Source organism: Lytechinus variegatus, chromosome 15, assembly GCF_018143015.1.
Source record: "Lytechinus variegatus isolate NC3 chromosome 15, Lvar_3.0, whole genome shotgun sequence".
NCBI lineage: Eukaryota > Metazoa > Echinodermata > Echinoidea > Temnopleuroida > Toxopneustidae > Lytechinus > Lytechinus variegatus.
In genome coordinates this window covers 5,698,923-5,720,557 of record NC_054754.1, presented here as the reverse complement: position 1 = coordinate 5,720,557, position 21,635 = coordinate 5,698,923, and the positions used below count along the sequence as shown (strand labels likewise).

Below are 21,635 nucleotides of genomic sequence, written 5' to 3'. Positions count from 1 at the left end.
CTGTATTCCTGTCAAAGTCAGTATTCTTAGTCCTCTCCAAAACTGTGCTTGAATTTTCTTGTTTCCAATATCGATAAAGATCAATTTTCTGTTGTATCATTATCACTTCAAAATTTGCAAACGAAAAATGGCTTTGTCCAAATCAGTCCGACCAGTACATGATGGATCATCTCCCAGAATGAAGTAGCGAGCAGGGACCAGAGTCAGCAAGTGTGCAGATCTGAGTGTAGAAGAGACAAAAAAAAGAGATAAATAGTCTAAATTACTAAATAATCATTCAAAGTACATGTATGATACATGTAAGAGAGACTATTTACACGTAGTACTGTACTGTCTGCGACAGCCACATTTTTTTTATTTGAAAACAAAATGGTTTATAAATACTACTGAGTACGGTTGTACCAAACTTTTTAGTTGACTTTAAATTGTTTATTTTCTATAGAGTAGACTGTCTAAAATAATCATCATTTCATTCTTAACCGCAGCCTGTGGCAAAAATCATCATGGGACTCAACTTCGACTAGGGCCTAGCCTAATTATTAAGAAAAAGGTTAACTTTTTTTAAACATAGGCCTAAATCAAGAAATATCTCAATCTATAAAAACTTGATGGAATTCGGAAACCTGATAATCATTAAATAAATTTTAGAAGACATCTACTTATTGAGCTTCGTTTATATTAAGTCTTAATTACAAATAAAAACAGGTCCACCGGCACCGTCCACAGTCACATAAATAATGCGAGCCATCTGTCATCATTACAGAAGTTTCAACGTATGGGACCAAAGACGAAATCCTACCAACCCGCGACGAACGCAATTTTAGCATTATTTCGCGCCATCGTAGAGTGAACGCGAAGGTTACTTCCGGGTAAAACGTAAATTTCTTGATTTTTAGGGTATCATTTTCTCTAAAATAAAAATATAAGGTGAGTTTGCGTCAAATTGGTTCTGACATATTTTGAACAGTGACTTTTCTTCTTTATAAAAAACCCCGATCGAAACAATTTGGTTATGTAGCAAAGTCAGGAACCAAAAGTGAAATTCCGACTACAAAATCGTAGTTAAAATATTACTAAAATAAGCGTCAATTAAACAGGTAAAAATGGTAGGTTGAAAATGTCGAAATATGAAAAATTATATATCAAAATGTAGATGAAGGCCTTGAGAATAACTTACCACAATTCGTTTTGACGTAAACTGAAGTTAGCGACCAGTACAGAGCTATAACTTCAGCCCCTCCAAATCACTGGGAAAATCAAGCCAAATTGATCGCACGTTTTCCTTCGGAAACCGCTAGAGGGCCGCTGAATAAATCTTCGTGAATATGCTCATTATCGCGCGAGCTGCGGTCTGACCGAATAGTTGAAGCAGCTCTTTCTTCTTTACAAGTAAAGCTGTACATGGAGCTGCTTAATCCGAAACCATCAAAAGCCATGGTCAATGGATGCCCTGTTTACAATAGTCTGCTGTGCAAACCCTTCACTCGAGTTAGGAGTCTGAATTGCAGCCTACTCATGCCTTGTGTGCTGAAGGCCCTCTTGAAACAGCAAGTTTTGTATACATGTACATGTACATGTGCTAGTCTTTGCATAGAGACACACTTGTTGATTAAAGTTTTAATCAGGGTCCGTGCCTGCAGACTACTGTTGACTGGCCATGGTGCCTCTCTCATTGGCTTTAGAAGAATTATTCTGCCATTTTAAATCTTCCCATTTGGGCTGTAATATATAAATGTGCCCCCAAAAAAGAAAAAAAGGCCAAAGAAAAATTTAGATTGAATCCGCTTGAGACTGAATAATTTTGCTTCAACACGTTTTCCACAGACTACAGCCGCATAATCGCAGGCTCAGTTTCCAACGGGTTAAGGGTCAAACATGGGGTTCTTTATTCATTGAGCTGAGTATGCTTTGCCTTCCTTTACCATGAACTACATGTACCTCAGTAATTACCAAACTGTTCTTTATAAATATTAGAAGAGCCTTTACATTCTGTTAGCTTTTCTTTTTTATTCAAGACCACTCAGGCATTGTGCATGATTTGAGGTGACAAAGGGAAGATTAAAACACTACATTAAAAGGAATTATAAGAAAAACAACTTGGAAACTGGATTAGGTACATCCTGCTTTTTGTTTGGAGGTATTCATGTAATAGAATAAAAGGGGAGAGATGCAAAAAAGATAAAGACAGTACTTACTGAAAAAGTCGGCCTATGTTTGAAAAAAGAAAGCCTGCATTATCACTATTCATGTCTTGATAGTTTGGTTAAAATTCACATTGTTTCACCACATATCATTCATTACAATCTTTGGTTAATTACGGCGGTCTTGAATTCCTTAAATTTATTTTGTGGACATGTTTAGATGGTATTCTAAAAATGTAGCTTTTAATACAGATTGTAATGAATGCCACGGGAGGCGCGATAGCTCAGTCGGTAGAGCGGGGGATTCATATTCCGGTGACCCGGGTTCGATTCCCATTTGGTGCGCTAGTGCCCTTTGGTAAGGCATTAATCCTCAGTACCAGGGGTGGTATTCTGAGATCCATTTTATCTCAGATAAAATAAAATATTTTATCTCCGTTAAAATCAGTGAGATAAAATACCCTTAAAATCTCTCCGAATTGGTATTCTGAGAACCATTTTATCTTCATTTTATCTCTGTAAGACACACCTATTTTTTAATCAATATCCAATTAGAAACGCGCTTTTATAGCTCTCTCATATCACTCAACCAATTAAAATCCATTCCGCCAGGAGGTGTGGCAAAGGGGTGAGATTGCGTCAATTTATTGACTTCAAATACGCTTGCACTATACGCTTACGCGTCTTTACGGAGATTTCTTTTTAACAAAAAGGACAATACTCTCATCTTTTTTTGGAGGCTTCATCGAATCTTTTCAAGCATCATTTCAAAGACAATATTAGTCAAGAAAAGTCTTATGAAATACTCTCTGATTGTACAGGAACAACGTTAAGGTGTTATTCTCAATAAATATATAATTTTTCTTCATTTTCATGTCACCATTTGGGGTTAATTCACCTAGAAATATTGGTGAAATCAACGTCGCAGAGATAAAATAGCCTCTACCCTCTTTTAAGTTTATTTTATTTTTTCTTGAAAGTAACATGGGCGCAAGCACATCATCTGCGTTGCAATGGCCAGATACGCGATGGGTATGTGTACGCAGGCATTGTTCTGTTGCGTATCATCTGTAGATACGCAAGATAAAATTTATACGCAAGATAAAATTGTAAATTTTATCTCGGAGATAAAATGTCATCTCAGAATACCAATTTCATTTTAAGAGATAAAATAAAATATTTTAAAGATAAAATGACCTCAGAATACCGCCCCAGGTCCTTCGGAGAGGACCTTAGGCCGTCGGTCCTCTGGTTGCTTGCTTACAAGCATTCTTGCTTTCTTAGCAATCAAGTAAAAAATCACCACCAACCAACCAACCATACCTCACCATGATTTTAATGTTGTCCACTAAAATATTCATTTGGTTGTTGTTATGAACTGATTTCATCTGTGATTATGTAATAATTATTGTGACATTAACATCGCGTTAAGCAGGGCCAACTGAGAGAACAGTTTTCGGGAGGCTACCCTGGATAGAATATGATGTCATCATCATCATTATCATTGTCTATTCAGTTTTTGTTCTTGAAATTTGAACCATGTATCTATAAAATATGTTTATAAAAAGAATGAAGAAAATAAATACATGAAAGATATTAACAGTTATGATGCAAGACAGAAAACACATGCATACCTTGGTCATTGTCAAAGCTGTCAAACTGGGCCTTGTTTGACTTTCGTTTCTCTTCGATCTCTTTCTTCTTCTGTGGCCAGTCTAGTTCTTCGTTCATGATGGCCATCTCGCACATTCCGGTGTCGTCGCTCGTGATGAAGGAGTGTCGGATGTGCGCGATGATAAAGGCGGGGTCGTCTAGGAGAGCCATGATTGGTCGATTATCTCGAAGCGAGACAGAATGTGACGTGAGACCAAGGAAACTCTGAAATAGTTTGACAAGGATAGGGAGAGGTTATTCAGTGTTGTAATTATTACGAGACGTAATAAATTTATAGTTTCTGGGAGCTTGTATTCTGAACACTAGGGTACTTTAAACCCTGGTATAACATTGTGGTATAACTATGGACAGCCAATAGTGACAAAAATTTCTAACCATACAGGCTTGATTTATCTTCTCATCCATGACTATCTGGAAACAATATACAACTTAGTTTAACTCTCTGTCGTAGCATGATTAATGAGTAAACACAGTGGCAAATTGTCTAGAACTAGTAGCATAGCAATGGCGATGTACCCTAGCGGGGGCGTACACTTTACTTGTTACGAGACGTCGTCCAGCCACTGCCGCGAGTCAATTTATAAATAAAAATATAGTAAGCATGCGTAGTGCAAGCCACCCAGTGCCCTACACAGTATTCCATCAAAACAAGTGTGCAATTGTCTATGACCTCGTACCAAAATCCACACATAATTTCACATTCCTATATTTTTTATTCAATTATGAAAGGTATTTTCGGAGGATCTGTTTTCTTTGCGATACCGCACAGGTATAAAGCAAGTTTTGATTACTTCTTGCTTTTTTTGTAAAAATCTTACAAAGTAGCGTCGATATTGCATTGTGTTCCATAGAGTTTGTAGAATCTATCGCAACGTGATTGATTTCCGGGTTTCAGAGCATCGCATGAATATGCATGAAATTGCAGAATTTGATACTTTTTCGATCGATACTGGAGCAATCCTATCATGAGCCAAGACATTTTCATGTGTAGACAATGTGACCAGATATCGTTACCGCCATCGATCTTCGGCATATTACTTTGGTGACCACATAGTCATGACGTGATCTGCACGACGTACCAATCAGTGGTCTCTGAACCGCTACACAGTCAATGGGCAATTTGCCACTGTGGTAGTGAGCACAAAAAACCTACAATGTCAACACAATTTCAGGGTTCCCAGCTTGTCAAAAAAAAAAAATTCCCTGATTTTTCCCCGATGAAGTTTAAAAATTCCCTGATTATTTAAACCCATTCCCAGTTTAGCATGTTTTCTAAGTTGTTGCAGTGAATTTCATGTATTTTCAGTATAAAAACAATAAAACTAATTAGTACCACCATAACCAGTCTTTCAAAGGATGTTGTTTGATATATGCAAAAAAAAATATAACAGAGTCTGACAAACTACCATGCTCTCCACATTTGGGCTGATCAAAATTCCCTGATATTTCCCTCATTTGAGGCATTTTTTCCCTGATTTTCGGTATTTTTTATCAAATTCCCTGATTTTTCCCTGTCTGGAAAAAGTAAAACAATTTTCCCTGATTTCCCTGATGGGCTGGGAACCCTGAATTTTTAACTATTTTGCCTCCTATATAAACTTTAACACAGAATTAGACCATGCCTATTAAGTGAAACCAGACTTCAGAAATTGGGCCTGGGTGTTTACAAAATAAGAACAAATTTCCTAAAACCTTTCTTAATCAATTTTATTGACAAATATGATGGTGAAAATATTGGCAAGACAACAGCAGTATGCGGAATCATTACACTTATTTTTATCATGTGCATCTCTTTCACAACATATCAGAGGCATGGTCTGATATCTGCAATAAAGGGGGGTGTATGATTTATCTTATTGCAATGAAAACAGTGGCCAAAGTAGTCGGCCAAGTGGATACAGTCACGTCTCTTGTAAAGTCTACGCTAGCATGCCATTGACTTTATCTCTGAGCAAATTCGATGCAGTTGGCTTTTTCTTTGGTTTGTTTTTTATTTGTCATTTTTGTCAGTTTATAAAATTGCAGGAACGTTTGCAAACTTGGAAGAAAACCACAGATTCCTTTATTTTTAGCACATTTTTACGACCCTGAATCCACAGCATGTTTGTATACGTAGGCACAGATTCCACATTCTAAAAGCAAAATTTAACTTTTGAAAGTCCATATTTTATTGTTCAAAACAGTCAAAAATTGAATCATCTACTGGAATTTGTTGAAAATTGAAAGTATTAACTTACAATTCTCTGTCGTCGCGACGTTTCACCAACCGCTGTTGGCTTCATCAGGCGAATGAACGCCAATCACGTCTTTCCAAGGATCCATATTTTATTGTTCGAAATAGACATGAAATGAAATACTCCAAACATTTGCTTTGCCAAATTGATCGTGGGCCTGGCAGCCGCTGTGTAGCGCCAGATCAACAAGGCTCTAACCTTTCAATCGTTGAACGCCAAACAGGGTAGCAGCAAGTCCCATCTTTTAACGTCTTTTGGTCTGGCGTGGCCGGGGTTTGAACCCCGACCTCCCGGTTGTGAGACGGACGCTCTACCAACTGAACCAACACACCACTGTTCAAGCAGGGGACTGTGGAGTTGAAATAGTAACAATGTTTGTGGTGTGTGTTATGGTGATTGAATGTGCTGGTTTGTGAAAATGAGTTTGGCGGTCGAATCTCATCGAATTGTCTGTTATTGTTTTTGATTTATCTAAATCTGGCCTCTTGACTCATGCCATGCATGTCGATTAGCGAAGGCGCGTTACTCCATGCATCGTAACATCTTCCTAATCTTACTCAGGAGTCTAAGTACGGTGTCTGGGGGAAAAACATCTCGCTTATTTAAAAAAAATATTCATTAATGCTTTGTGGATTTCAAGAGAAATAACCAAAATAACCTTCAAAATAACAGAAATGTGACATTTTATGAAAAATTCAATATTTATGGCTGCAAAAAAAAATTAAATCAGATAGATTTTCAGCATTTTCCTGCTTCCAAGAGCTGTTAAAAATTTATTCTTCACACCAAGAATTTTGTCTAAAAAGGGTCAGTAGGCCAAAATTTGATACTCTTTTTGATGGCTTTTGATAAATTTTCCCATAACGGTTTAAATGCATATATAAAAATCGCATTGAAATATAGTGTACATGATTATTATAACATAACGTTTGCTGCTAGCGGTAGGCATACATGCATCACATGACGTCATCCAGCTGTGATTGCAAGCCAATTTATGAATGAAAATGCCACAGTATTCCATCAAAATTATCTACCAACTTGTGCCAAAATAGACCTAGAATTTAACTTTCCTCGATCTTATATGAATTAATGAAAGTATGGGGCAGCATAGCTAAGTCGGTTAGAGCGCATGTTTCAGATAAGATCGTAGATCTCAGGTTCGAGTCCTGCTCACGCAGAAACGAGTCTAACAAAAAAAAGTCTGATGCTATAGCGTTGTGTATTAGCGTGCCTCACCACTGTATTCAGTGCAGGTGTGGATGCAGTTGGAAAACATTCCGTCCATCAGAAGGATGCAAATGTTGGTCCCGTGTATAGGAGAGTCACAACCTATGCACGTTAAAACCAATACACTATTCGTCAAAGAGTAGGGTGTTCACCCGGTGTATTGCACCCCCTGGGGGGCACTCAGTATAGAATGCATAGTGGGTATGACGTATGACGTATGTGCCGCGGAGGGGACCCCCATTTTTACGCCCAAATTTCCGTTCCAAGACATAGAATTTTTGTGTTATTGAGATGTATTTTGAGAAGTATTTTTTTAATCCAAGTTGGCAGTTATTTAGAGCTGCCAACTTGGATTAAAAAAATACTTGCATCTACCGATAGATATCAGGAATCGCAAAATATTTGTTTTAATCAATAAATATCATATAAATTCCTTTATGGGGCAATCCTGTATTTTAGGGGTCTTAATTATTTTAGGTTGCTAACTTCAGTTCAGGCAACAGCTCCAAGACCGTTGTTAATGGTAGTTCAGTAGTGCGTACGTACGTGCCGGGTATGGCGGGCCGTTTATTATTTCTTCATTGCATACCCCCCGGCCATGACTACTCCCGGGTCACGTGACAACCGACCGTTATTCTATACCACCCCTCCTGACCCTGGCCCCTATATATTGCATGATACCCCATTGGTAAATACAACTTTACATCTACTACATAGGCGACTGGCGTGTAGCTGTATACTAGTCCTATAATAATGGCATTAACGGCCCGCCATACCCGGCACGTACGTACGCACTACTGAACTACCGTTAACAACGGTCTTGGAGCTGTTGCCTGAAGTTAGCAACCTAAAATAATTTAGACCCCTAAAATACAGGATTGCCCTTTATGGTATTTATCAACCGAAACAAATATTTTACGAATCGTAATTTTAATTGGCAAATGCAAGTATTTTTAAAATCTAAGTTGCAGCTCTGCACGCGTGTGTATCTAGGTATTCAAATTCAAATTTTATTTCCACAATTAAAAATATACGTATGTACAAATCATTGACATTAAAAGATATATTACACGTGGAGGGGTCAAAGAAAGCATAACTGCTTGTTTAAATTGGCCCCTAAAGTATAGAATAAATCATATTAATACATGTAAAGTAAACAAACAATATAATCATAACATAATTACAAATACGTCTAAGAGAAGGGAGGGGGGGTGAAAACAAATCATTACAATAAATGGAAAGCCGTGTTTAAAAGTGTTTTGTTTCGAAGACATGCACGTTTAAATTGATTTAAAGATTTTGATAATTTAACAGAATTCGGTAATGAGTTCCAAAAGAGTGGTCCAAAATAAAAAACAGATCGTCTAGTTAAAGCTATGCGTGGCAAAGGAGGGTGAAAACTGTTACAATTTCTAGTTTGATATGAGTGATATAAATTATTCATTTTAAAATAATCTTGAAGAGACTTCGGTAACTTATGGTTGTGGCATTGGTACATGAATAAACAGGTCTGTAATGATATGATATTCTGAATTGGTAAGATATTGCTTCGTTCGAAAAGAGGTGCACTTTCAGAGAGGTAATTGGAATAAGTTATTAGACGGATTGCTTGTTTTTGTAAAGTAAAAATTTTCTGTATATTTCTTTTAGTTGTAAATCCCCATGCAATCACTCCATAGTTAATGGTAGATGTGATAAAAGCATGATATAACATTTTTAGAACTGAACTTGGCAAAAAATTAAGTTTAGCTATTACCCCAATCTTTTTAGCAATCTTATTACAGACCTGTTTAATATGAAAGTTCCAAGATAAATTGTCATCCAAATAAATACCTAAAAAAATTTACATTGTGAAGTTGAGTAATTTCAAAGCTATTACATGTATTTATAGTATAATTTTAAGTTGTCTATCTTATGGCTGCATGTGCTAAACAACATATAATTGGTTTTTGAAGTATTCACAATTAGATTATTGACTGACATCCACTCATTAATCTTTTTAAGCTGTAAATTCATATCTCTGAACAGAATATCAATATTACTACCACTTTGTACCAGACATAGAGACACACGTGTCATCAGCAAATAGCACAAAATTTAGCATATTTGAACATTGGGGTAAATCATTCATAAATAACAGAAAAAGGAGTGGGCCGAGGTATCAATAAAAAAAGAAATCAAAATGGCGACGTAAACAGACGGGGTAAGTGAACGCTTTTGCTCTTAACTTCTTTCAATTTTAATACCTTTTATTTAATGAAAATTACAAAAAAAAGTAAAAAAATGGGAGTAAACATGAAAACTAGACCAAAAGCTTCGGTCTCTGTTATGTTGGTTGTTCAGCTGAACTTCGTTGGCTTCACTCACCAAATACATAGACCGAAGTTAAACCGTCGTTTGTACGGGGGCTCAATGGCCACGGCTAATTTCTTGTTTTCTCCTCAATACCGTGATATTTTACACAAACAGTGCAATCATATGCACCTTTAGGTGATAATTTTTAAGTGACGACAGTTTCTTACCCAAAATTCCCGCTTTGAAACTGGCATTCAGAGGATTGTCTCTAAAAGTTGACACTTGCGACTCGGAGAGTGGGCAGCCATCTTGGAAATGAATTATTCATGAAAAGTGGCCGGCGAAAGTTAGACTCCGCCCCATGACCTTTACGTCACACATATACCACGTATACAGTGCCAGGGCGAGCAAACGTTGAAAAGGAAAAGAAAATATTCATAAGCCTGACGTAAAAGAGATGATCTGATTGGCCAACGGTTTCGATAAGCAGTTGACCCGGAAGTTTATCCCACCTCATATGTTTGTGTACATTATCGACTTCGGAGGAACGAGTGAATTGGGAGCTACACGACAGCCGAGGAAAGTCACTGTTTTTGTTCCTTTTCAATTGAATTTTCACCACTTAAATGCCAATCAAAGCCTAGAGGAAATAACAAGCTGCATTTTGGTAAGCTTCTTTTTATATATCGTAATGTCTTTAAGAAAATATTCGATGAGCCCCGCCGGGGGGATTTTGCGTTGTACCTCCCCTAATGGCGGGGACACGCTAGCGAGCCGTCGGTCGACGAGGAGAAATTAAAAAATTAAAAAATGTTAAAAAACTCCTCGAAACAGATGGCTGCCAGCTGTCTAACATAAAACTTGCTTGCCCATGTCGATCTACATAACTTTGGGCAAAAAACAAAAAATAAAATTGGTGATTTAGGTCTAGGTTCAACACGGGTAATCCTGACCTCCACGGAGAGGCATGTAAAGCAAATCCAGGCATTAGGGGAGTGATATACATGATAGAGTATTAAACTTCAGTCCCCAGACGCCTCCAGGCTAACCATGGCCACGGCACCGTACCTCCACTGTAGGCTGTAGCGCCGCGCCGGTGACGGTACTCTCCCTTCCGAATGACATGCAAAGTCGATGCAATGCAAAATGAATGGGAAACCGGATTCGGCTAAATGCCGGGGCTACATGTCAATAAACATACATTTAGAACAGCCACGCGAAATACACACAAAGAAAGGAAAAGACGGTACATGAACATATACATTTATGTCTTTTATTCTACCAATTTCGAAATTCAAACAACAAACAAACTCTTTCAAATACAAACTTTAATTACCGAAAATCTAACTTCTTATGTAGCAGAACAGACCGGACAGGAAGCTGCCATGTTGTTTACAACCCATCAGTGACCTTTCAACTTTGGGCGAATTCATTTGGTAAATAGGTGTACACGGGGTCGCTAGAAATGTTTCTAGATCATAGAGATATTTCAATTCACCCCCCCCCCCCCTACCTCTCTCTTCACTTTACGCTAATTTTCCATGTAGCTTACCTATTTTTTATTTATTCTTTTTTAAAGGTCATGAAATTATATCATGCTGGATAATATGTATTTATCATAAAAATATTGAAAGTTTTGACTGAATTTGATGTTACCTGCGTAGAAAATGAATTCATCTTTTAGGGTGGAGCCTGCAAAATATGGTAAGGAGGAGGGGTGAGATCATAGACTATGGGTGAGATGTCAAGGGGAGGGGTTAGTTTTTGTGTTTATCTCTATTGAATATTATCAAAGATAAGTGGTTTATCTCTTTTCTTCTCTTTTTTTCTAAATTATTCAAAAATACAAATCTTACTTATATCGTGGAGCTACTAACTCTGTGGTAGCTCCATGCCTATATATCAAACCTCACACATTTTCCGATCGCCAAATGTATTTTTTGTGGGGGATATGGGGGGGGATATGTTACATTGTTAGTAATTATGATATTGTAAATTAATTTATGTAGTTAGGTCTATCGATTTGTTTTACTGTTTAAGATTTACTTGATATTGAACCGAAAAGGAAAAAATGAATAACCCCTAAACGTTTTAACCTTCTCTTTTAGTGATAATCATAATAAAAAGCCTGGCTTCGAATAATTCATTTCATTTTTCAAAAAGATAAATAAATAAATAAAATGATTTGAGGCAAGACACAGAAAAAATACAAGTCCAAGATTAGTCAAAGGATTCAAAGACGCCAAAACAGCACCGTCATTCCTACTGCCTATACATTTTTTTTTAAAATAGCCATCAGGCCCGTGCCCCCCCCCCCTCACTTTGACAGCCATAACAAATATCTGTTAGTGGAAAATATCTTGCATACACAAATGTATAAACAAAAAATGCTCCCTTTACAAAAATCATGGATCCGCCCCGGGTCATAGCCCCAAAGCCCCCCCCCCCCCCATCTATATGCGGCAACAGTAAACGCATTAGAATCCTGAAGTCGTTATATAACAATGTCAATATAAAAATATGAAATACAAATCTCAGAAACATGTAGTTGACAAGCTGCATTACTTTTCCATTACCGTTATCACATGTCCTCCATTAAGGAGCAGGTCACGTATTTGTCATTTTGCTCATTAATGTTTTCTGATTGATGTCTCGTAACGCTGAACTAAATAGACCATACACCACCCCCCCCCCCTTCACCATCCTCTGTGCACTGTAAAAACTGTGGTGTTAAAACTGACACCAATTGGTGTTATAAAATAATAATAATATACTAATTTATATAGCGCAGAAACTATGTGCATATAATCTACTGCGCTGCAATTTAGAGCTGGTGAAATGCTTGAAAAACAAAATTAGAAAGAGGGGGTAAAAGAAATGTATGGGAGTGTTAATACAGGACCACACCCTGAGGTGTTAAAATAACACCCTAGAGATTGAACATAACACCAAAGAGTGTAAATGTAACAACCATAGGTGTTGTAATAACACCTATAGGTGTAAAACTAACACCACCAATTTAACACCGGTGTAAAATAACTGGTGTGATCCTCTATGTACACCGGTTAACACCACAGTTTTTGGTGTGTAGGCGAATATCAATAATTAAAAGGAGGGTATCCATTAAAAAGCAAAGCTTGTAAAGTGTGGATCCCTTGGAAACGAAGAAATTATAGTTGACTTATTTTTTATATGCGTACATACATGTATTACAGGAAAGAAAAAGAGAACAAAAGAAATCATATTGATGCAAAAATAATTACTGAAATGATGCAAAGCTTTTCACACAATAGACATTTTTCACACAATAGACATTTTTCACACAATAGACATTTTCACACATTCATTCATTTATTCAATTTTCCAACAAAATTTAAGCAATAATTACAATAAATATGTTGGAAAAATTGATTTTTTTTATCATAATCGTCGTTATCATATTTGTTATTATAAGCATTAACTTTATGCATTAAATCAAATCAGAAAAGTCTATTTCTTTCTTCGCTCACTCTCAATTTTCCTTCATAAAAATAGGTAGGGGTTTATGTATACACACACTCATATATTTCTGCATGGGGGCGTACATATACAGAGGGCTTGGAGGGCACTTCCACCCCCCCCCCCCTCAAAAAAAAACTATAAAGCACACAAAAAAAGGAAAAATATAATAGCATTTTATGAACATCATGGCAAAATACTGTATATCACACACTGAGATTTCCATTTAAAAAACGTCAATTCTTTTGCTGGCTACCTTTGCTCGCTCGCAACTTTTTGCTCCATGTGCCATGTTCTGCACCCCCTCAAATTGTTTAGCTCATCTCGTCAATGCGCACAACTTTTATATTAATACATCACACACCCCCACATGCATAAATTGAACTTGTATACCTCATGCAGTTGGTAGATATGGAATCAACCCGACCCCCCCCCCGTAAGAAGACCTGTCTACCACACTGGTTATCATCTACTCTCTGTAGTAAATTGCCAATTCGTCTACTACCAACTCGTCCACACATCACATGGTCTAAGTTCATTTAGTCTAATGCCATTCCGTCCATCAACATTTAGTCTAACAACCATTTGGTCCAAGCATCACTGCATCTAATCACCATTTCGTGTAAGACCATTTCGTCTCATAACCAGTTGGTCAAATATCCATTTCATTTTCATTCATTTTGCTCAATTGAACATTAATTTTAGTCCAATTGAACCAAATGGTATATGGACTAAGTGGCTTTTGACCAACTGGTTATTAGACGAAATGGTGAGTGGATAGTGGACGAACTGATGGTAGACCAAATGATAGTAGACGAGTTGGCAATTGGACAAATTGGAAATAAACCCTGTAAATAAATCTGTATATACCCCCCCCTCTACCTCCCCGCTCTCCCCTCTTCCTTCGTCTCTTTGAACTCTTGTTTTCGAAAACACTCTTGTAATATTCATGTTGCCATGGAGAGTAGATGGATGAAGATGATGTCGTCCGGAGTCGGTTGGTGTAGAACGACAATCAGGAGAAAATTTTGACGGCGACAGAAGAGCAGTAGTGATTGATTTGTTAGCTGAATGACAGTGCACATACTAATGACAAGATAATTCTCGATTGCTTGACATATCATCATTATAATCACTGCTGTTATTGTACTTGTGGTATTAGAATACATTAAATACTTCAAGGCGCACACTCCACGCTCATCTTCTCTTTTTTTTCTATTCCTTTTTCTTATTCACCTTCTTCCGCGTCCTCCTCCTCCCACTTCCTCTTTTATTCTTCTTCTTTTCCTTCTCCTTCTTCTTCTTCGTTTTCTTCTTCTTCTCCATCTTCTCCTTCTTCTTCTTCTCTTTCTTCTACTTCTTCGTCTCATCCCTTTTCTCCATCTCCTTAAATTCAAAATTGATTTGATGAACAAAGTATGCTTCCCAATTATTGATGCCTAATGATAACAAATATTCATAACTGTAAAACGAAAAAAAAGAAGGGGGAGGAGGAGAAAAAAGAAGAAGAAGAAGGAGGAGGAGGAGGAGAAGAAGAAGATGAAGAAGATGATGAACAATAACAACAAGGAGGAGACGGAAAGGTGTAAAATGAAGAAAGTATGTCTTGTTTTGCATTAGAAATGCAGTTTTGTGAAGTCCGTTTGGTGAAAAAAATCTTACTGATGGCAGCAAAGTATATGCACTTTCCATAGACCATGAACTTCTCTTCACAGCGGGTGTATAAGTAGTCAGACGAGACTTATTAGAATTAATCATTGATATTCCAATTTGGACACCTCTTCAATGGACATTTGTCATAATAATTTCCACGTTGTCTTCGATGTGCGGACGTGCGAGAAATCATTACGAACTGCAGAATCTGTGTCGCACTTTTGGCCGGGTCGGACATCGTGTCGAGTTGATTTCATTTGGTCTCAAAGCAGTAGTTCTACTTTTCAAATAGTGTAGTGCCACATGAGTTAAAATTTTGGGCTAAACCCATTTGGTCTACTGTCGACTCTGTCTAATTGCTGTCTGGAGCCCGTTGCAGAAAGAGTTGCAATCAAACGCAACTCTAAAAATCATGCGCAACTTGATTTTCAACCAATCAACAGCGCGCATTTTTGACTTGCGATTGATTTTTTTGACTTGCGTTTAAACACAACTCTTTCTGCAACAGGCCCCTGTTCCATAGTTCACTTGGTCTGAATCCTACTTAGTCTAATTCTTTCCATTCTTTCCTCCGCTTCTAATTCTTCTTATTTACACCAATAACTGGGATATACCCATTTGATTTGCTAGTTCATTACGATGAACCTGCGTGCCGAATATAGAGTACACAATTTTTCCTGCGCGCGCGCTGCATCTCCCTACCAACGCACTATCCCAAGATCGTCGCGCAATTTGGCGTCCATTTCCTCTTTTACTTTCGCCTGCGGTCGAGTGCAGTCGCAAGCTAAGTACACTCTCAAAATTGCATTTCTGTTTTCCGTTTGGATACTTTATTGTGCAATTCTTCCCTTATTTCAATCTTATTTTCTCTCATCTAAGATTGTTATAGGATTATCACGTCGCGCGGAGCTTCCGTGATATTATTTTAACGTTTCTTGTCCCTCTTCGTGAGTTTGTTTTTTAAAGATACGTTTCTCACAGGCGGGTTGTCTTCACCTCTCCGCCCCATAGCTCCGCGCCTTCCTGCTCGGGCGTTGTCTTCGCTCCTTTTTAATCCTTTTAATTCTTTTTATTCACTGACTTCTTCGTTTATACGACTCGTCGTGAATTTAATTGATTTATTTCTCCACAGATAGGTTCTGTAGGACGTTAGGAGCGTCGTATTCCAGCCTCGTTTCAAGTTCTTTGTCTCTTGTTTCGAGTTAGTTGATTGTTCTTTTGTTTCAATCAATCCTTTGCTCTTGTATTTATTATTTGAATTAATTGGTTAATTGATTAATTAATTAATTGATTGATTCTTTTAATTCTTGACTTGCTCCTTTGCCTCGATTCAAGTTCTTTGTTTCTTGTTTCGAGTTAGTTGATTGTTCTTTTGTTTCAATCAATCCTTTGTTCTTGTGTTTATTAATTGATTAATTATTCAATTAATTATAAAAAAAAAAATATATTTTCTTTCCTTCACAAGAATACTTAGAATTTTTTTTAGGAAGCCGTCTCCTGTCAGCGTTCGTCGCCTTTGACTCGGCCTTCCTTCTCGGGAAAGCTATCTTTGTTTTTCCCCCCTTCCTTTTCAAGTCAGCTACCGGTCTCTGGACTTATAATTTTTTTTTTTTTCTTAAACTTCTTGTTTATAAAAAAAAAAAAAAAAAAAAAAAAAAGGGAATCTTGCTCCCCTTTTTTCCTTAGCTGATCCTCACCTCAAGAAAAAATTTTTTTTTTCTTTTGAACAGGTGGACACAACAAAAAAAAAAAAAAAAAAAACTTAGTGTTTTCTTCTTTTTAGATGCTTCCCCCCTTCCTTCTTTTCAGAATTTTGGCGGAAGCAGATTCTTGTTGTGATAATCAAATAATTAAATTTTCTAACGGACTTCAGGGACAGTGTCTCTTAATAATTCTTAATTATTACTGTTTCCTTTGTTCTGGGATTTTACCTTGTATCATCCTTGTGAGATCCGTTTTTGACTCTCAAAAGTCCGCTTTTTGAGGTCCTTGTCTTCTGGGTTGGGGTTTGTTACCCCCCCCCCCCCTACCCCCTTTGCTTCTCTTTTTTTTCTATCTTACTACTAGATCACCCTACGGCAATAATGAGCCTTTCGGACTCTCTTTCTGAAGAGCCTCAGGCGGCTGCTGTTTCGGGGCCCGACACCGGGGTCTTATCCCCCACAACAGGTAGTATAGATAGCGAGAACAGAGTCAGAGCCCCGTGGGCTCTCAAAGGGGTGGAACCGTGGACGCGCGTTCACGTGCCCCGCTTAATAAGGGTGGAACCGTGGATTTGCGACCACGTGCCCGCACGGTGATGGCCAAGGCTTCCGTCCCGGAACCTGAACCTTATTGGGGAGCGTCGCACTAGTACAGAAAACGGCGACTCCTCTAGGGCTGTCAGACCCACCGGCCATCGGGTCACCTAAAGTCCGGGGGGAGAGACCCGTGCTCTCCACCCGGCAAAGACTAGGCTCGATGCCGTGTAAGACCCCTCTAGGGAGCGTCGGCAAAGGGCTACCAGCCCCTAGTCGGAAGAGGCACCTGAGTCCGACCGTGTCGGACTCTCAATTCAATCTGACGCTGTCAGATTCGGCCGACGCCTCCTCTCGCTCGGCTAGCTCTCCCCGTGGGAGAGCTAAGGAGAGGAAGACAGGCGCAGCCCAGCCTCTTGTCCCTTCTTCCGCTCCGGCGCCGGAGCAACCGAAGAAGAAGAAAAGAAGAAGAGGAGAACCACAGACATAAGCCCCGCTCCGTCGGGCGGTCTGTCCTCTGATTCTTTTGATGGCCAGGCCTCTCAGCTTCTCAAGCTAATCTAGAGTGCCCTCCAGCACTGCGGGTTTTTACCCTCAGGCTTGCCTGCTTCAGCCGACGGTACTACCAACCGAGCGGATCAAGCAGACACCGGCCATCCAACACACCTCGGAGAGTCACCGGCAATATCATGTTTCGCCGGCTCACGCACCTGCAAGGGAAATTCCCGCTAATACACAGGTGCTATCGACATACGGGCGTCGCCCGCCATTATGTCACCAGACTCCCGATCATTATACCCTCTTCTGCCCCCTGGCGGGGGCCGCATAGAAGAGGAAGAAGAAGAAATTCTAGGTCGCTAACCCCGCTGTGCGGGTAGACCTTCCCTTCTGATTCTTGTGCCGACGGCCAGGCGTCGTAACTTCATGTTACAACAGAACGCCCTCGAGCACCACGGATCTTCATCCTAATGCTCTCTGTCAGCTAAAACCGCCGTGTCGAGCACCAGGCAGGTCAAGCAGACAGTCGCCGTCTCGCACCTCGGAGAGTCACCGGCAATATGATTCGCCGGCCCACGCACCTGCAAGGGAAATCCCCGCTAATACACAGGTGCTATCGACATACGGGCGTCGCCCGCCACTATGTCGCCAGACTCCCGATGATTGTTCCCTCTTCTGCCCCCCGGCGGGGGCCGCACAGAAGAGGAATAACAAGAAGAAAGTCTAGGTCGCTAATCCCACTTTGCGGGCAGACCTTTCTTTCTGATTCTTGTGCCGATGGCCAGGCGTCGTAACTTCATGTTACAACAGAACGCCCTCGAGCATCACGGATCTTTATCCTCATGCTCCCTGTCAGCTAAAACCGCCGTGTCGAGCACCGGGCAGGTTAAGCAGACATTCGCCATCTTGCACCTCGGAGAGTCACCGGCGATTTCATGATTCGCCGGCTCACGCACCTGCAAGGGAAATCCCCGCTAATACACAGGTGTTATCGACATACGGGCATCGCCCTCCATTATGTCACCAGACTCCCGATATTTGTGGGTCAGGCGTCGCACATACTCCCATGAGCAGTGCGGGTAATTCACCCACGCTTCATATCAGCTTCAGCCGCCTTGCTAAGCACTGTGCGGCTCAAGCAATCACCTGTCCTCTCACACCGGGCATTTATTGAAACGCTGTTCACCTACACGGTGACCCCCGTTTCTATGCAGGTGCTTCCGACATACGGCTTTCAAGCATCAATATGTCGGCAAGCTCTCGGTGACCGACGGCTGGACTTTGCATCCGTTCAGGCTGCATCTATGCGTCCCCGAGCATTACGGGTTCTTATCCTCGTGTTCTCCGTCATTATAAGACCGCCGCGGTCTTATTGCTGGCGTCGGGTATTGAGCGGATTGAGACTTCTCTCGCCAACCCGCACTCCGGGGAGCCATCGGCGAGTTACCTGCATGGGTATTCCCCTTTTTATGCAGGTACTCCCGAATTCGCCCTCTACGTCAAGCCCACGTACGGCGACGACTCCTTCAGCGGTAACTCTCTCCATTCTACCCCCTAAGCGGGCCCGTAGATTGGAGGTAAGAATCTCTTACATACCGCATGCCGCACTTCTCTCGTGAGAATGTTTGGCTGCTTTGAGGGGGCAACCTATCACGTCCGCGGTCCGTCCGCCCAGGCGACGGGACCGTCGGTTTCTGGCCTGAACCTCACTTTCTATTCGAAAGTAAGGGTGCCCTGTCTTACTTAGCTCCTACCCTTGCAAGGCCAGAGTCAGGGCTAGTACAGACACCCGTCCTCCAGCGATCGCCGCTGAAGAGAGGGCGACTCCGATATGACCACCATCACCGCTCAGCGGTATGTCTCACTACCTCATAGCTCTCCGAACTTATGAGTATGTATATCGGATCTGAATGTCACGGCGATTTAAAGTTCTCCTGTGCTTAGTAATCGCTACGCCTTCACCACCCGGTGCATTATGGTTATGTTAACCTATTGTCTCGTATTCGGGCGGCTCGTTCGAGCCCTGCCCGAGCTGCCATCACCGGTCGTCCAGCCGGACACCGCCGAAAGCACCCGCACCGAATACCTGGAGGGAATCAGCTTTTCATATGCTAGATATCCCTCCTGTTGACATTCACAGCTGTTCCCCGAGTCCTTCCCGGTCGGGTAAGCATCATCTCGGAGGAAAGAAACCGCCGTACATCTCATGAGATTATTGGCTATGTACGTGCGTTCAAGCTTGTTTAAAGCCCCAGACTTTTCTGTCGGCATTCTATGCCTATTTTCTGGGCACACCCACCGTACCGGGTCGGCGAGTTTACACCAAACAGTACGCCTTCAGACCATCGGTCGAGCTCTAACAGTCTATGTTATAGACTGCTCTCTATGTGGGTCAAGCTTGCGGGCGTCTCCGCCGTTTCCTCCTTGTGTGGAGTGGTCTACGGTGGATGTCTTACCGTGCCCATTTGTCGAATCGTCTTCTTATTTAGAAGCTTTTTCACTCGGCACACTCGAGTCGCCTCGCATGCTGCTTTCATCCTCCCTCCATGCAATGCATGTGGCCATGGTCACCGCACGACCGAGGATGATGTAACCGTGGATGCATGTATGCTTATGCCTACCTAACCACAATCACTACGACCCGCTTTTTCTCGGGCCGACTGCGGATGAGTCTCTCCATGTAAGTGATTTACTTCACTGGAGTTCTTCTTTTAGAAACTTAGATGCTCATCCCCCACTGCTTAGGGCGTCATTTTTGCCGCCCCCCGCAGCTTTTTGGAACTCCTTATTCTCCGATATCGGACTGTTCCACGCTGCCGCAACCGGCGCCGGCGGTGCTTGCTCTTACGATCACCTGAGAGACCAGGCCTTGTGGCTGTTTTCATAAACAACTGGTTCTCACCGCAGACTGATGGAAATTTTTGTGTTTATTTTCCTCAAGTCTCCCTCCTCCTTCGCTTGTTTCTTCAAGCGAGGACATCGACACTCTTAGCCAGTTTCCGTCCCTAACTTGATAGGACAGGGCCGTTGCTACCTCATTCGATTCCGTTGGGAACGTACTGTTGAGGTATCATATCTGGCGATGTCTGTTCGTTAGAACATCTCTTGATTGTCGCCTTCACGTAGGATCATGACAGAGACTTTTCGCCAGCTCCCTCTGGCGTACACTTGCTTCTGCTAGGGATTCCCCCGCCCGGCGGTCATCCATCGCAGCCTAGCCTCACGGGCTCTCTCGGCAATGGTGGCTTGAGCCAAGCCACCTCTTCCACCGCGGGCACTGCACCCTCAGATGGGTGCTTCGATCAGTACGGGAGAAAGGGGATCCTGAGTTCTCTCTCGATCACTCGGTCTATCACACTTTTGTCGTGATGTGTACCGCGCTGTTTCTCTGACACGCCCGGTTGAGCTATTTTAACCAGACTGCTTTATTCTACATAGGCAGCAGGTCCGCGGTATTTCTTATTAAAAGGATGGCACTCAGTCGCTTTCTCGACCCTTGACTGCCTTACGAGTGGTTTTCTTCTTAAATCCCTACTCTCCGTCGTTCCTAGTCCTCTTCGGACCGCTAGTAACTTTCTGCCACAGCTCTCTATCAGAATTCTGCAGATGTCTGCCCTCACGCATTTGAGACGGATATCGAATTCTGGGCGCTTTCTCCCACGCGGAGGCTTCTGAGATCTCTCGCCTTCTCAGATTGTTCGATGGATCACTTACTGAGCCTTAAAGCTACAGTTTTCCGATCACGATTCTTGTTGAAAATTTCAACAAATTCCGAATGTTACGCTCTAGTCAGCTGGTGATGTTGTTCTGCTGACACTAGGCCGAGGGCCCATGATACTTAGTATCATTCTTCTTGGGCTCTTTCTTGGAATCGTCGTTCACGACTTCTCGAGGTCCGTCTATTGACGCCCCTCTTTCCTTCACTCCTTGCTCTTAAGGACTTCTTCACATGAGGCTTTATCGCCTCCCCTGTCCGTAAGGCAACGGCCTTTGTGTCTTCATCTCCCTATTTTAACGCACTTCTTAGTCTAGACATGCCTCCCTTCACGTTGAATCCGTGTTGGTCTAGCAAATCAAATGGGTATATCCCAGTTATTGGTGTAAATTATGAAAATACTTACCATGATTTTCTTATTTACGAGATAACTGGATATACCCATTTGAACCCTCCCTCCTAC

At 41.0% G+C, this 21,635-nt stretch overlaps 1 protein-coding gene across 2 annotated transcripts in view; it reads right to left on the bottom strand.

Annotated features, from left to right (window-relative positions):
- The window catches only part of LOC121428689 (target of rapamycin complex 2 subunit MAPKAP1-like), a 99,546-nt gene extending 88,559 nt beyond the window's left edge, over nucleotides 1-10,987 (bottom strand). For both annotated transcript variants that reach the window (XM_041625494.1, XM_041625493.1), the window contains exons 1-2: nucleotides 10,908-10,987; nucleotides 3,776-4,019 (exon numbers count right to left, since the gene is read on the bottom strand). In XM_041625494.1, coding sequence (XP_041481428.1) covers nucleotides 3,776-3,965 — 190 coding nt within the window. In that variant the 5' untranslated portion in view covers nucleotides 3,966-4,019; nucleotides 10,908-10,987. The remainder of the gene's footprint in view (nucleotides 1-3,775; nucleotides 4,020-10,907) is intronic.
- Nucleotides 10,988-21,635: the final 10,648 nt, after the last annotated feature.